The sequence below is a fragment of the Wickerhamomyces anomalus genome (assembly GCF_001661255.1).
Source record: "Wickerhamomyces anomalus NRRL Y-366-8 unplaced genomic scaffold WICANscaffold_1, whole genome shotgun sequence".
Lineage (NCBI taxonomy): Eukaryota > Fungi > Ascomycota > Saccharomycetes > Phaffomycetales > Wickerhamomycetaceae > Hansenula > Hansenula anomala.
Window position 1 is genome coordinate 1,350,315 of NW_017567110.1, and position 16,579 is coordinate 1,366,893.

The 16,579-nt window shown below is 36.2% G+C and overlaps 8 protein-coding genes across 8 annotated transcripts; 3 read left to right on the plus strand and 5 right to left on the minus strand.

Moving 5' to 3' along the window:
* Positions 1–102: 102 nt before the first annotated feature.
* Positions 103–2,024, minus strand: ATG7 (Atg7p; the record flags this gene model as incomplete). Its single annotated transcript, XM_019184364.1, has 2 exons — positions 103–1,750; positions 1,810–2,024. 2 exons carry the CDS (start codon positions 2,022–2,024, stop codon positions 103–105), a joined length of 1,863 nt encoding a protein of 620 aa, XP_019041348.1.
* Positions 2,025–2,228: 204 nt separating this feature from the next.
* On the minus strand, positions 2,229–3,758 carry NMD3 (ribosome-binding protein NMD3; the record flags this gene model as incomplete). The annotated part of the gene is made up of 1 exon (XM_019184365.1): positions 2,229–3,758. The coding sequence occupies one exon, from the start codon at positions 3,756–3,758 to the stop codon at positions 2,229–2,231; it is 1,530 nt and encodes a 509-aa protein (XP_019041349.1).
* A 1,090-nt stretch (positions 3,759–4,848) lies between these two features.
* On the plus strand, positions 4,849–6,432 carry BRF1 (transcription factor TFIIIB subunit BRF1; the record flags this gene model as incomplete). Its single annotated transcript, XM_019181142.1, has 1 exon — positions 4,849–6,432. One exon carries the CDS (start codon positions 4,849–4,851, stop codon positions 6,430–6,432), a length of 1,584 nt encoding a protein of 527 aa, XP_019041350.1.
* Positions 6,433–6,693: 261 nt separating this feature from the next.
* Positions 6,694–8,928, plus strand: SDA1 (Sda1p; the record flags this gene model as incomplete). The annotated part of the gene is made up of 2 exons (XM_019181114.1): positions 6,694–8,344; positions 8,402–8,928. The coding sequence occupies 2 exons, from the start codon at positions 6,694–6,696 to the stop codon at positions 8,926–8,928; spliced, it is 2,178 nt and encodes a 725-aa protein (XP_019041351.1).
* An 87-nt stretch (positions 8,929–9,015) lies between these two features.
* Positions 9,016–10,393, minus strand: DBP8 (ATP-dependent RNA helicase DBP8; the record flags this gene model as incomplete). The annotated part of the gene is made up of 2 exons (XM_019185359.1): positions 9,016–10,226; positions 10,279–10,393. 2 exons carry the CDS (start codon positions 10,391–10,393, stop codon positions 9,016–9,018), a joined length of 1,326 nt encoding a protein of 441 aa, XP_019041352.1.
* Positions 10,394–10,549: 156 nt separating this feature from the next.
* On the minus strand, positions 10,550–12,229 carry MTG2 (putative GTPase MTG2). Its single transcript, XM_019186101.1, has one exon. The coding sequence runs from the start codon at positions 12,219–12,221 to the stop codon at positions 10,608–10,610; it is 1,614 nt and encodes a 537-aa protein (XP_019041353.1). The 5' UTR covers positions 12,222–12,229; the 3' UTR covers positions 10,550–10,607.
* Positions 12,230–12,359: 130 nt separating this feature from the next.
* On the minus strand, positions 12,360–13,890 carry LSC2 (succinate--CoA ligase (GDP-forming) subunit beta; the record flags this gene model as incomplete). Its single annotated transcript, XM_019186102.1, has 1 exon — positions 12,360–13,890. A coding segment is annotated over one exon (1,143 nt), but the record flags the coding sequence as incomplete, so codon positions are not given.
* Positions 13,891–14,964: 1,074 nt separating this feature from the next.
* On the plus strand, positions 14,965–15,531 carry NOP19 (Nop19p; the record flags this gene model as incomplete). The annotated part of the gene is made up of 1 exon (XM_019184040.1): positions 14,965–15,531. The coding sequence occupies one exon, from the start codon at positions 14,965–14,967 to the stop codon at positions 15,529–15,531; it is 567 nt and encodes a 188-aa protein (XP_019041355.1).
* Between the last annotated feature and the right edge of the window lie 1,048 nt (positions 15,532–16,579).

The window sequence follows — 16,579 nt, forward strand, 5'->3', positions numbered from 1 at the left end:
TGATGTTGATGATTCTCCGAGCCACTTGAAAAAAAAAAATTCGCGAAAAGTTACATAATCACAATAACTAAAATATGAATTTTGATCTAAACACTCGTTTATTCATTTCCATTCTTCATCAGAGAAATCTTCTTCAAGGTCTGCAACTGCCTCTTCGGCTTGTCTTTGCACTTCTGTCAATCCACTCACATTTTCTAGATATTGTGGCTCATTTAATGCTCTTGCAACAAAATCCCAGCCTCCTTCTTCATAACCTTCTTGTATTGGTTTAGAACAAGCTGAACAATATTCATAAGCTGGAGTTTCTAGTTTCTTTGTATCAAAGTTTCCTAAAAACCCTCTAAGTTGATGTGGGAGCTTACCAAGGATTGTGTCAGTATTAGCATTTGCGTAATGTTTTTCAGGATGTTGAAGAATGGAAACCAACAATTCAACTGCTAAAGATGAAGCAAGTAATGCTATCCCGGGTCTTGTGACAGTACACATTTGGTCTAAAGTTCTGTCTGTCAAGCTATCAGTTGGCGCCACAACATCATTACAGAAATAGCAGCCTAGGTTCCCTTCAACACCATGTCTCATGACAAGATAACTATCGAACCCCAAGGCAGCATTTATAACAATCTTCTTCTTCACGTTACCGATCAATGTTGGTAGCCATCTTGCTTCTCTTGAATCAGTCAAAAGGAACACAACGTCATGCAACTCAATAAGTTTATCCAACATTTCAAAATCTTGTTTTTGTTTCTCATCATTGGTCACTGGATGACCAGCCATTGGTATTTCAAGCTCATACCCATTAGCATTAACTAATGGGAAAATCTTTTTGAGTGATTCAGCAGCTTTAAGGGCCTTTTTCTCTCCAACATCTTCAAAATTAAATAATGGTTGACGAACTGGGTTTGAAAATGATATTTTCCCATTATCCACAAATGTAACATTGCGAACACCCCATCCAAGCAATGCTCTTGCAACATAACTGCCTAGAGTACCAGCTCCCAATAGTAAAGCCTTGGTGTCTTTAATTATATCTAGATCAATTTCTGGGGCAACTCTCCACTTCATCAATTTTAAATTCAAATCAACCGATTGTTCAGAAAGTTGAACAGGATCAATCAAGGAACCAAGGTCAGCTAATTTAGGGCCCAGTTTACCTTGAGCAGTACGCTCCCAGCCTGTTACTTTTCCCACTTCAGTATCCGTATTCTCCAAGTCCAGTGTGTAGCTAGTACCAGAAAGTCTATATACATTTAGATGAACTTTTTTGAATCCATAAATAGATAGAGCAGTCAAAAAGTTTTGAGCAAATTTTGATGGTCTGTCTTCAATCACACACGAATCAACAAACCCTACTGTGATTTCATCTTCAGTTGTATCAATATCAGTTAAAGGAAGTGCCTCATTATCTTTCACAATGAAATATCCCTTTTTTGTAGCACCACTACTTGAAATCCATTGCAATATCTCATTTGAAATTGATGGTATTGGTTGCTTACTCTTTATACTCCAATGTGAACTCAAAGTAAGGAAGGCAACCCAATAGTAGAATTTGAATTTCTTTAAATCAGCAAAACTGATAACATCAAATCTATTCAATAATGATGGGTTTTGTAATACTTCTTTGTTTTCAATACTCTGAATGATTGCTTCGCCTGATGCTTTCAAGAATTGGGCCTTATCTAATGCCTTAAACTCTTCAATTGTGTTGAAATTTGTAATGAAACCTGGGGCAAATAATACGGAGTTTGTTGGGCTGGATGGCGAGTCAGTATAAATTCTTCATACGCGTACAACCTGACCAATGATACTTACTATAACGATTCATTTGGCTCATCGAAACTAGCAGCTGCTAATGATATTGCGGGACTCTCGTTTTGAGGAATTGATTTGATGTTGTAAACCGCGTGTATGTCTTTCTTTGTTGAATCAAGCTTGAACTTATCTAGTTTCAAATTTGATAGTTTCTGGAAAAAGGAGGAATCCACAAAAGATTTGGGAGCTGAATACTTGAGTGAATCTTGCGACATTACTCTTTTAATTTGATTGATTTGGTCTTTGATTTAGTTGTTGTAAGTTGATTAAAACTATTAAACTCTCGTTTTGTTTTGGTGAAGGCGTGCAATCTACAAATCCAGTTCTAGAATCCCCATAGAAACAAATTTCCATATTAAAAAGACTATTATACACACAAACAAAAAAAGACATATGCAAATTGATGGATCCAAATACTCCTATTGATCGTCCAAAGTCATATCGTCCAATTCGTCCAAAAGTTCATCAATGTCAACACCTGGTGCACCTTCTTCTTCATCTTCTTCCATCTCATCCTCACCAGTAGATTTATGAATAGGAGGATTGTTATCCTTATACAAGTTGATGGCATGTCTCATTTCTTGATCTTCTTCCAATTCTTGCAAGAACAATTCATAGTCTTTTTCAGCTCTTTCAGCTTCTTGTCTAGCAGCTCTTGAATCTTCATTTGCAACAATATCAGCATGTTCTTTAGCCATTCTCTTCAATTTCCAGTTTCTGTTCTTACGAGTTTTTCTTTGGTAGAATTTCTTAACTAAGATGACATCTGGAACGTTTGATGGATCTAAAGTATCCCATAATTCATGATTATAATTGGAGTTTGTGGTGTAGTAACCCATAACTGAATCACCTGGATGTAAAATACCACCAAGATGAGATCTGACATAAAATTCACGATCATTAACACCCATGTCTGCAGCTCTAGCACATGTAACATCTGCCAAAACGTGTTTACCTTTACTTTGACCAGTTGGTTCAACATCTAAAACAATAAATTCAACTAATTGAGAAGCTTCAGCTAAAGATGGGAATGGTTTTTTATAATAAACTGTTGGTGAAACATCAGCAATTTGTAAAGTGTTGACATCTAAAAATTGAATAGTATTTGAAACTTTTGAACAAATGACAATTTGTGAAATACCACCCAATTGATGAGCAAGTTTTTTAGGTAAAATAACTAAATCATCCCTACATATTGGGACAATTTCAACAGAAAAGGAGAATTTATAGGTACTTGTACCTGCATGGATATCTTGTGAAATTAATTCTTCTGATCTTTTATATTTGATTGGAGCAACTGATCCCAAGAAATCAATCATCTTTAGAGCATGACTTCTTGAGGAATAAAAGAAATCTAAACCATCTTTAGATTCTTGAATGGAAATGGTATCAACATGAGCATTATGCTTCAAAATCAATTGTTCTAAATACAAAAAAGTTCTCTTATGAGCAACTTTTTGTCTAATTTGAACAGCAGCTCTCCAAGTATGAGTGGTGTATGATTTAGCACAGTCTGCACATTGCATTGCAATAACGACATATTCAACTTCGAAACTTTGTTGAACAATGGTATTGGACATAGCTTCACCTTGAACTGTTAATTTCACTTTGATACGACGGGAATGAGGTTCTGTCCATATAAAAGAAGCATCAATCAATCTAATTTTATTTAAACCTTTCAATCTTCTAAGACATAATGCTAACAACTCTCTTGATTCTAATTCAGCTCTAATCCATTGTCCTGGTGGTTGTAAGAATCTTTCACAGTTTCTACAGAAGGAAACATTAGATTCACGAGGAATACCTTCAGTGATATCAACTGTTAACTTGATACAATCATAACACATAACTAAACCAGTAGAACCATCCATAGGAACACCACAGTTACAACACAGAACAGTGGCTGCTGTCTGCTGTTGTGGATCATGTTGAAGAGGCATATATGACATCTTGACGGTAATTTGGCTATTCTCCTTCTTAGGTACCTCCCTTAAGCTTTTATGATGGCAAATTTGTAATGATTAAGGCTCTTCTTTTACTAATTTTTTTGTATCATAAGAAAAAAAATTTCAAAGATTATGTAACTCATCGCACTTAAAAAAAAAAAAAAGTACACTCCAAGTTAAAAACACTTGGGCAAGGAGATTTGGCATTGTTACTTCAACATAAATGGTGGTGAAATCTGGGATTATTATGGTTATATGACAATATGGAGATTTACAAGAGTAGTGTGTCGAAATTCACAGAAAAATTCAGCATAAGGACAGCGTTGGTGACTGACTTACAATGTTCAATCGCAAGGGATTGTCTTCAGGCTGAAAGATCTCTTTTACTATATTGCAAATTTGCAGCTACTCTAGGATTTGTTAGCCTTGCTGTTCTATTAGACTATAGGTTTGGTGATGCTCAAGTTGGTAAAACTGATACACCTATGTCGTCTGCAAAAAAGTTCTCTATTGCGGTGGCTATAATTTTCTTTTGTCTATCTATGGGGTCCCTAATACTAGGCGTGTTCAACTATTTCAATAATGTTTACCATTTTGTTAATGAAAAGACCAGAACAGGCTCTAAAGTGCCCACCAATGTGTTTCTTTCCCTGGTGGTTTTGGCGTTACTGGCTGTGAATATATCTTTTCTGGTGGATGCATACAAGTGAAGCATTGAAAACTTCAATCAAAAATTCACTTAAATGATCTATAAACTTATTCAATTCACGATATTTATGACCTATCACGTATTTATTTACCATTCAATAGTAGAATGTAATCAAGTAAAATACATCCCTAGCATTTAGTCGCCCTGATCAAAATGACAGACCACTTGTAGGAGAAAAAAAAACAAAAAAATACCTCCTCATTAGACTAAAGATGGAACATAACACAACAAAACCAACAGAACTCAATAGTACCATCTACTTTCGAATACCAGAGCTATTTATATTCCAAGAATTATTTTCTGAAAGATTTTTGAAACCAATAAGGGAAAACTTCATTATTTGGAAAATCAAGTCATAGCGGATACCAAGAACAAATCAAAACAATGTTGGCTAAAAAGTGTAAAGGTTGTGGTTGCTCGGATTTCACTCGTGATATCCATAGCGCGTCCTCTGATTTAGCGTGTCAAAACTGTGGTAGAGTCTTTGAAGAGAATCCTATTGTCTCTGAAGTCACATTTGGTGAGTCCTCAAATGGTGCTGCTGTGGTTCAAGGTGCTTTTGTTGGTGCTGATCAAGCACATGCTACTTTTGCTGGAGGTCCAAGAGGTAATTCTATGGATAGTAGAACAAAGACTTTAGCTAATGCCAAAAGAAAAATTAGAGCAGTTGCAACTGCGTTGAGAATTCCAGAATATGTATCAGATGCTGCGTATCAGTGGTTTAGTTTGGCTTTGGCTTATAATTTTGTTAAAGGTAGAAAGTCACAAAATGTTATTGCGGCTTGTCTTTACATTGCATGTCGTAAAGAGAAAACACACCATATGTTGATTGATTTTTCTGCTCGTTTACAGATATCCGTTTATTCAGTTGGTGCCACATTCTTGAAGATGGTTAAAGCTCTTCATATTACAAAATTACCATTAGCTGATCCTTCCTTATTTATCCAACATTTTGCTGAAAAGTTGGATTTCGGTGATGATAGACTGAAAGTTGTTAAAGATGCAGTTCGTTTAGCACAAAGAATGGCTGATGATTGGATCCATGAAGGTAGAAGACCAGCTGGTATCGCTGGTGCCTGTCTCTTATTGGCTGCAAGAATGAACAATCATAGAAGAACACACGGTGAGATTGTTGCAGTTGCACATGTTGGAGAGGACACCTTGCAAAGAAGATTAAATGAATTCAAACAGACACATGCCGGTGAGTTGACAGTTAAAGAGTTCAGAGAATCAGATGATTATAGCCCTTCACAACCACCTTCATTCAAAAAAAATAGATTAAAGGAACAAAAACTGAATGAAAAGTATAAGTACAATAGCGAACCAAATAATTCTGATGACAAAGTAGGTAATGAATTGTTGGACAAGTTATTTGGTTCTGTTGATTTGAACTCTCAGGAAATTCTTGATCAGCTCGAAAGAGTGAAACAAAGACAAAGAAAAGATATTGAAAGAATCAAGAGTACAAACAATATTGGAAGTCGTGTTGCTTCTCCAGTTCCAACTCATGAAGATAGGTTACAGTTTGATGAAGATCGCCCTAGAAATTTGGATAAATTACCAACAACTTCAGACGTTTTGTCTAATGTTTCTTCAGATGCTATGAATTTTGATGATATTGATGATGATGAAATAGATGCGTTCTTGTTAACTGAAGAGGAATCAAGTCTGAAGGAGAGAGTTTGGATCGGTCTGAATGAAGATTTCTTGTTAGAACAGGAGCAAAAGAGATTAAAGGCTGAAGCTGATGAAATATCTGGTCATCAACAAGCAAGAAAAAAGAAAAAACCACAACCAAAATCTGAAAATGATGCACTTAACGATGTTGAAAATGACGGTATACAAGGTGCTATCAATAGTATCGGTGAACCTTCTTCTGCATCTGCTGCTGCTAGAAGTGTCTTGTCTAAAAAGGCTTCAAAGAAAATCAACTATATGGCTTTGAACAACTTGTTTGAAGAGAACTAAAATAACTAAATTTGCTTTTTTGTATATTACTGGGGTGTTTGCTATTATATAGGACATAGATTAATGGTTTTTTGGCGTTTTTTTAATGAATAAATTGTGTTTAAATTCTGTATTTCGTATGTATTAAAGCTGACATAAGCCGATGAGGGTACCCGGATATCATGCATACAAAAAAAATTATTCTTTGAAGTGTAAACATCTTTATCTTCTCTCTGATTATTGATCCAGCACTAAAGAGATCTACTAGCATATATTTTAAAGATGGTGAAGAAAAGAGGAGCTGCTATTTTGCCAACCAATATCATTTTACTTCAAAATTTGGTTCGTCGTGATCCAGAATCATACCGTGAAGAATTTTTGCAACAATATGCACACTATGAATCCTTGAGAGATATCTTTATTGCTAGTCAAGCCTCGCATGATGCTACTGAATTTGCAGAACTAATAGGTTTCGTTTCAGCTGTCTGCAGTTGTTTCCCAAGGGAAACTGCAAATTTCCCAGATGAGTTGAAATCTTTGATAACGAATAACCATAGAGATTTAACTCCAGATTTAAGAGAAAAAATTATTCAATGTCTAACCATGTTGAGAAACAAAGATATAATAACTGCAGAATCATTGATACAAACCATCTTCCCATTATTAACTGCTTATAGCAGTGGTACAAACGTTGCTGGTACAAATGTCAAAGCTTTGCGTCATCAAGTCTATAGTACTTTAATCACTCTATTGAAATCTGTCAATACAGGTGCCAAAAACCAAAAATTAAATCGTTCAACACAAGCATTATTATTTAACTTATTAGAACAAAAAGATTCACAAGGTATTTGGGCTACTAGATTAACAAGAGAACTTTGGAGAAGAGGTATTTGGGATGATTCACGTACCGTTGAAATTATGACACAAGCTACTTTACATCCAGATTCAAAAGTCGCGTATTCTGGTGTCAAGTTCTTTTTAGGTGCCGACAAGGAAAGAGATGAAGCTATGGAGGATGAATCTGATGACGAAGGTTTTGATATGACTGCTTTAAGACATAAAATGCAAATCAACAAGAAAACCAGTAAGCGTGGTAAGAAATTGGAAACTGCTGTCAAAACAATGAAGAAGAAAAACAATTCCAAACACTCTGCTACATATTTGAATTTCTCAGCTATTCATTTATTACGTGATCCTCAAGGTTTTGCTGATTCGTTATTCAGTACACATCTACAGGGTAAAAGTTCAAATAAATTTGATCTTGAACAAAAAATTGCTTTGATGAATTTGCTTTCAAGATTAATTGGTACACATAAATTGACTGTTTTAGGTATCTATTCATTCTTCTTGAAGTATTTAACTCCAAAGCAAAGAGATGTCACCCAAATTATGGCCGCTGCTGCTCAAGCTTCCCATGATTTAGTTCCTCCAGAATCCATCTCAGTTGTTGTTAGAAAAATTGCTGATGAGTTCGTTTCTGATGGTGTTGCCCCAGAAGTTGCCGCTGCTGGTATTAATACTATTAGAGAAATTTTATCAAGAGCTCCTTTAGCTATCGATGTTACCTTGTTACAAGATTTAACTGAATATAAAGGCTCAAAATCAAAGCCTGTCAACATTGCTGCCAAATCTTTGATCTCATTATACAGAGAGGTTGCACCAGAAATGTTGAAACGTAAGGATCGTGGTAAAACTGCATCAATGGAAGTTCAAGCTGGTGAAAAGACTGGATTACCACAATTCGGTGCTGATACTGGTGTTCAAGGTATCCCAGGTCTTGAATTATTGGCACAATGGAGACAAGAACAAGGTCTTGCTGCTAATGATGGTGAAGATGATGAAGCTAATTGGGAAGTTGATGACGAAGAAATTGATGATGAAGATATTGAAGGTGAATGGGTTACTATTGAATCTGATAAAGAATACGATGTCAGTGATTCTGAAGATGAAAAAGAAACCAAGAAGGTTGAAGAGGAAGACAATGAATCAGATTCCGATTTAGACTTATCAGATGACGAAGGCGAATCCAAAGAACAATCAGTTGAACCAGCAACTGAAGAAGCTAAAGAGGAAGCTATTAGCAAGATTGTCAAACTTGATCCAGAAGCTGCCTTCCAAGAATTGGCTTCAACTCGTATTTTAACTCCAGCTGATTTCGCTAAAATTGAAGAATTAAGAGTCCAAGCTGGTGTTGAAAAGATTATGGGTTCCAAGATGAGAAATGAAGAACATGTTGATTCTTCATCTTTGGTTGGTCCAGTGAAGTATAAACAATTACGTGAAGAAAGAATCGCACAAGCTAGAGAAGGTCGTGATGAAAGGGAAAAATTCGGTTCACGTAGAGGTCAACGTGATGCTCCACATTCAACAACTAATCGTGAAAAGGCACGTAAGAAGAATTTCGTCATGATGATTCATAAAAGAGATGTTCAAGGTAAAGCTAAGAGATCATTACGTGATAAACAAAAGGTTCTACAGGCTCATATCACCAAACAAAAGAAAGGTCGTCATGGTTGATCAATTATTCCATTTTGCATTTACGGTTTTTTCAAGAGGTTCTGAGAATTTGTACATTAGATTTATGACTATATTTGTAGATGCAACTTATTTCTTTGATTTACCCTTTGACTTTTTTGATTTTTTAGCTGGTTCGTCAGAAGTAGCTTTACGCTTATTAGCTCTTCTCTTTTCACCAAATTCTTCCTTCTCCATATCCATCAAAGCTTCTCTTTTAGCAACACTAGTTTTTTGTAATGTGTTCTTGATCACCTTGTTATCACTAATCTTTTCATATTTGTCCATCTTTTTGTTTATTCTTTCTTCAATGGCTAAAATTCTTGTAACATCCTTTTCTGTAACAAAACTTATACTTTCACCACTTCTACCAGCACGAGCAGTACGACCAACTCTATGAACAAAATCATCTGGATCTGCTGGAATATCATAATTCAATACAAGTTGCACACTTGGGATATCTAAACCACGAGAAGCAACATCTGTAGCTATTAAAACCCTAGCAGCACCAGCTCTGAATCTATGAAGGGAATTTGTTCTTTCCGTTTGTGGCATTTCAGAGTGTAGTGAAGCAACTCTGATATCCAAATTACGCAAAGTCCTTCTCAAGACTTCCGCTGTATGTGTACGATTAACAAACACGATAGCTGTTGATTTCTCATTATCTTCATGAGACAATACCCCATAAAGATAGGCTTCTTTAACATATGAAGGAATAAAGATATACTCTGTTGATAATTTTGATGGAATAGCAACTTTATCCACTGTATCAACTTCATGGATGAACAATTCAGGTTTGTTCTCTGCTCTTGGTTTATCCTTTAATGCTCGTACTGCGTCTGTAACAGTAGCTGTGAATAACAAGGTTTGTCTTTTATCAGCAGGAGGTAATATACTGAAACATCTTTCTAAATCACCACCAAAACTGTTACTTAGCAATCTATCAGCTTCATCAAGAACTAAATAGCGAACTCTTCTCAATCCTTCAACTGTATCTTCACCACTGTTCAATATATGATCAGCTAACCTACCTGGTGTAGCAATAATAAAATGTGGTTTATTCTGAAGTTTGATCGCTTGTTTAACCATATCTTCACCACCGACAATGACGGCCACTCTAATGTTCATATTTGCACCCAAAGCTGCAAATTGTTCAGCGATTTGTAAAGCCAATTCTCTTGTTGGTGTCAAAATTAGTCCAAAGATACCCATAGGATCAGCAGACCATTTTGAGATCATAGGAGCACCAAAAGCAATAGTTTTACCAGAACCTGTTTTAGCACCACCAATACAATCATGTCCTATTTGAAGGTCAGTTATTTGTCTTTTCTATATTTGAGTAGTAATACTTACCATTTAAGATTTTGGGTATACACGCTTTTTGAATAGCTGTTGGAGTGTGAATTTTCATGGCATTCAATGACTCAGCGAGCCATTTATCAATTCCTAAATCTTCAAAGGTTGACATTATCAAGTTTTATGGTTTTAATTAAGTTTTAAGCTATAGTATGTCTGATCTAAAATGAGATTATAATTTTTTTTTCCTACTGTACAAGAAAAAAAAAAAAAAAAAACTCCGATGAGCTTTTCGCGAATTCGTTCTACAATTGCATATGAACTTTCCATAATCATGAACTTTTCGTTAACCTATTCTATATACATTTTATGCCACTTATTTCAAATCACAATTTCTTTGCACACTCACCCATCATTAAGATGACCTGTTCAATATTCTCCTCCTTTTCTGCACAACATGGAACAATCTTCCAATTTCTTTCTTCAACATATGCTTTCAACTTCTTGAATTTAGCTAAAGAATTCTTCAAGTCAGCTTTAGTTGCGACAATCAAAACATTTTTTCCTTCAATTCTCTTGCCCATTTCTTCTAATAAAATTTCTAATGAATTTATAGGGTTTTCATGCTCTAGACTGATAACAAAGACTAGCCCTCCGGATCTTTCAACATGGCGTAAGAAATCTAATCCCATACCTTTATTATCTTTAGCACCTTTGATAATACCTGGAATATCTGCGACTGTGAATGCTGGTTTATCCATTCCTAATGAGATTGTACCGATCGTAGGTTGTAAAGTTGTGAATTCCCAATGGCCAACTCTTGGTCTTGCATTTGAGATAGCTCTTAACAATGTTGACTTTCCAGCATTTGGTAAACCAACCAACCCTAAATCTGCAATCAATTTCAACTCAAAGACAAAGTTTTCCTCAATCCCACTTCTACCAGATTTACTGAATCTTGGGTTTCTGATTTCATTTGTTAAGAAATGCATATTACCCAATCCACCTTTACCTCCTTTTAATAACAACACTGGCTTCTTTGACGGAGTTTTCAGATCAATACCATGCAATGGGAACAAATCTTGATTTCTTTCTTTACTAATGACAAAGAAATCATAGTTACTAACTCTTCTTCTCAATTTTCTGAAGAAACTTTTGTCTTGATGCCATTCTTCATCTTTATCTTTGAAAATCCAACCTTCTCCTCTTTTCCAACATTCTCTGAATAACTGGATAAAAGTAGGTTCAATATCAGCAGAAAAATTCCCACGACACTTTGTAGAAATTTCCAAATCCTTCTCACCTCTTTCCTCAGCATCTTTTAAAATTTGAACATCGGGAATCCACTTAATAATAGTCCCCACTGGGACAGTCAACACGATATCCCTACCTGTAGACCCATCCAATTGTCCTTTCTTACCATTACCTCCATGTCCAGCAACATAACTTTGCTTCAGTTTCCCCAATGAATTCATACCCTCCACAGCACGAACATAAATGGATCCACCATCACCACCATCACCACCATCTGCTGGACCTTTAGTTCTATTAGCATCTCTTAAAAATGAGACAGCACCATCGCCACCTTTACCAGATTTCAATCTGATTATTCTTAGATCCGAGAATGTTTGATTTGTATTACTTTCAGATTTTGGTCTTGATTTTGCACTTAAATTTGAAAAAGGTGAAGATCTTGTAATATAACTGGATACCGGGATTTTTATATTCATATACCCATATTCATCAGATCCGTCATATCTGAATTTAGTACGATGATGATCTCCCACAACTTCAGGGTCAAAATCTGCAGTTTTGCGTCGAAGAAACGGTAATTCTTCTAATGATGATTGTTTAGCTTCTTCATCTGTTGAGTTTCCTAGTTGTTCTAACCACGCTTCGTTCATCTCTGTGCCAGGCACATTGTCTGGTGGTGAAAAGGCATTTCTCCTTAGAAATGTAGAGGTGAATGACCTTTTGAATATGAGTTGTCTAGAGATCATCTTTGATGAGTTTTCAAAGATGTCTAAAGTACGGAGATGAGGTTGAAAGTTTTTCTAGATATCAAGTACTTGTTCGCGAAAAAAAAATACTTGGTTTACCCATCGCAAGTGATTACATTTATCTGAATAACAAATAATCGTTAATAAATTCTATTTTCTAGTATAAAATTTGTTGTGAGTCTTGACATAGATATCAAATCAACATGTCATGGTTGTTTTTTTTTTCCAATAATTTCTGAATGTATAATAGAGCAAGCGTGAAGATAAAAAAAAAAGTCGTTAAATTGTATCAATCTATTTGTTTGATAACTTAACAACAGTTTCAGCAGCTTCATCCAATTCGTTAACGGCGTAAATCTTCAAACCTGATTCTTTGATCAATTCTGAAGCTTTTTCGAAGTTAGTACCTTGTAATCTAACAACAATTGGAACTTTAACACCCAAGTTCTTTGTAGCAGCAATTAAACCTTCAGCGACATAATCACATCTAACAATACCACCGAAAATGTTGACAAAGATACCTGAAACTTTTTGATCAGATAAAATCAATTTGAAAGCATTTTCAATAGTTTCTGGGGTAGCACCACCACCACAATCTAAAAAGTTAGCTGGATCACCACCATATAATTTAATGACATCCATGGTAGCCATGGCTAAACCAGCACCATTGACTAAACAACCAATGTTACCATCTAATTTAATGAAGTTCAAGTTTGATTCAGCAGCTTTAACTTCATCTGGATCTTCTTGAGTTAAATCTCTCCATGAGAAAACTTCTTTTTGACGGAATGAAGCGTTATCATCAAAACCGAATTTAGCATCCATACATAAAACTTTGTGATCTTCAGTTTCAGATAATGGATTGATTTCGATTTGAGTTGAATCTTTTTCAGTGAAAATTTTGTATAATTTTTTAACGGTTTCAGCTGCAGCTGGTTCAGCGTCTTTAGTGAAACCTAAAACTGAAGCAATATCTTTAGCTTGAGCATCAGTGACACCTGCTTCTAAATCAATTGGGAAAGTTTTAATTGCTGAAGGATCTTTAGCAGCAACACCTTCGATATCCATACCACCTTGGGCAGAAGCGACAATCATTGGTTTTTGGGTAGCTCTGTCCAATAAGATGGCCAAATAAGCTTCGGTTCTAGCGTAAGCTCTTTCGACAACGTAGACAGCGGTAACTTCTTTACCAGCAGCACCAGTTTGTTTGGTGATGATTTTATGGTGTAAAAATTCTTTAGCTAATTCTTTAACTTTTTCTGGAGAGTTAACTAATTGAACACCACCTTGGAAACCAGTGTCGAAATGACCTTTACCACGACCACCAGTTAAAGCTTGAGCTTTGATAACTAAGTCATTGGTGTTTAAACCTTTAGCGATTTCATAAGCGCCTTCTGGAGTAGTGGCGGCATCACCATTTGGAACACCAACACCGTACTAAAAAAAAACATGGTTAGGATCTTGGTTGTATATAGACTTTGAATTGTATTACTTACACTTCTTAACAAAGCAGCTGAACGGTATTCATGAATTGATAAGTTTCTCTTTTGAGATTGTAATGCAGACTGGAAATAGTTCACGCGGTTAGTACTTGTTGATGAATCAGATCGTCAACCATCTTCAAATTTCCCCTATTCAGTTTTTTTTTCTATACTATTAAAACCCAATTGAAAACACTAACTCAATTGAATGACTTATACTTTCTGGGGTACTCATCGTGTATTGTGTTTCTCTTTGTTGAACCATCGCCGTCAGATGGTTGTCCTTTTCTCTGTGTAGCAATTTTTTCACTTGACACCAGGGAATGGTTTTATGGGGGAAGATGAACTGATGATTATTTGAGTAGAGTACTCACTTTTGATGCTCTCAATAACGAGCGGTTGACAGATGATTTGAACAACATTGTTGGATTCCTTGACACTAGATATGAAATCTGAAGAACTCGAGACTTGCCAATGGTTATATATAAGTACGTTGTCGATGGGAAAATGTGTGTTTTTATGATCCTGAAAAGACGTTCCAATCCTCGGATATTTCTTCTCCTGTGCCCAACCAAGATTCGAGGGCCAGGTTCAAAAGGTCTACAACCGATCCCACCAACACACAAGACTGACTGGAGCTAGTCAGGATCTCAGCAATTACTAGGGCCCTCTGGTTTAAGCAGCCCTAGTAACATGATCCATCCTCAACCTTCAAAACCTGTTAATTGACCTCCCAATATCTTCAAATCTGTGCGCGAACTCCAGAGCTAAAGCCGTAGCAAGTCGGGTGTCGGAATCCTACCTCTACAACCAACTCTTTCGCTGAAAGGAAAAGCTCTGTCCGTGTAACCAGCTCCAGCAGAGGGCACTGGCATCAATTGCTGGGTACAAAGGAAAAATAGCTCCTATTCACCATTGAAATAGGCCCCTTCCTCTACCCAGGCACACTAGTCATCCTGTCTCCTATTCCCTCAGCACTGTTGGATAATTCCCAGTATCGGAAACCCCTTCTAGTTCAAGATCCCAGCCTAGCTTCAATCTCTCCCGTTCTGTCCAAAGGGAAAACCCTCCCGGGCAGAAACAATCCTGCAAAACCAGGAGAGTCGAGAGAGGAGTGCTTTTACCAAATAGGGAGGTCAGCTGATGTGTCATGTGACATGAATTTCATTACCTAATATCATAAATTTTTTTGTATAGAGATGAGGTTGAGTTTGGTAAACAAATCACCTCTTTCAATCGTTCTAAACATCATTCATTTGACCATGTCTCATGTCAAAGAGATCAAGGAGAAACAAGCACTTCAAGCTAAGTTCCAGCTAGCTATTAACTCCACAACAAATCATGTATCCAGCTGGTTGAAACCTTTGAAAACTACCAATCAAGATTCATCATCCTCATCTACAGCATCAAATAATGAATTCTTTGATTTACCTATAATAAGCGGTGGTTCTGGACTAGCACTATCTTCCGATCTCCATATCAAAGAAGACATAAACACAATAGGTGATTATGTCAAAAGCGGGAAGTCATTATCTTCATTGAATAAGAAGAAAACCCAACAGAGATCAATTCACCAAATTCATAAAGTTCATAAAGATGATTCAAAAGCTTTAGGTGCATTAAGAAACAAAATGAAGAATTCAAGTAGATTAAAACAAAGAGATCAGTTGATGCAACCTAAACTACAAGCTAAACCACAACAGCAACAGCATAATCATCAATCAAATTCTAATGACAGTGACAGTGATGAAGAAATTGTTCAGAAATCTGCACCTAAAAAGAATTTTTCACTAATGATTGATTCAAAAATTAAAAAGAAAAAGAAATGATCTTTGATGAAAAGCTTTGGCCCTATAATTGGTGGTTTATGCTTCTATGGTCCATATTGTTTACGTACTTAAAGCCAGACTGAAAGTTGGAAACAAGACCCATAAAAGTACATGATGAGCAATCAGTCAAGTTGATCAAATTGGTCGAGCCCTTTGAAGATCAACCAACTTTAATTATCTACAATTTGGAGCCAAATGAAATTCATTCCAAATGGATGAACCCTTCAATTGTTTAGAATGAAGCTGGATGATTCTGTCCAACATTGCATGTATTGTAATAAACGATTTGTATTCACTCTCAAGAATAAAGAACCCTTATATGCTCACTCGCATAACCTGTAATTGTTTAAGTTCATACTTCTTTCGCTCTATTGTTCACTTTTTGGTACCTGCGCTTTCCTCGCCGTTGACCTGTAACAAGACGATCAGATCTTTGCCAAAGAGAGGGCACGTTAGCCCGACAAGCGTACAGCTATGAATTGCTACACACAAATACGAAACTGACGATCTCAAAAACCGTTGAGTTTGAACGTTTACTGATCAGATTTCTGTATTCTTGGAAATGCTGTGAAGAGCTTGCCAATGTATACAGCCTACATATATATGCTGATCGGGTTGGCACTCAAATCACCCACATCAACTACCGAAATATAACGGCAATGAACAATAAACGCATATGAGCTTTTTCGTTGAGAGTCAAACATCATTCACTGTGCCATATCTAGCTAATGTTTAATGTTTAATGGGTTTATAAAGTCATCGGTAATCAAGTATTTGAGTTTAGGCAGGTCGAGATTGAAGGTTCTGTCGAGTCGATGAGATGGATTCAATTTAAGCAACGTTAGTGACTTGTTATTTGACATGTCAGCCAAATTGCATCTAATTCCAGCTTCGTGAATTAACATCTCACGTCATGTCATATAAAAGTACTTGTAGCTGTGTAATCTGAATTGAATCTCTTGACTTTTGAGCTCGTGACTCGTGGCCCAATGTCTAAATTTAAACCATTTCACTGTCTTTAGGCTTAATTATGCCTGATATTCTTTTT

Bases quoted from the DNA above. Each gene is read 5' to 3' on its own strand.
- MTG2 (XM_019186101.1), bottom strand. From the start codon at position 12,221: ATGATCTCTAGACAACTCATATTCAAAAGGTCATTCACCTCTACATTT.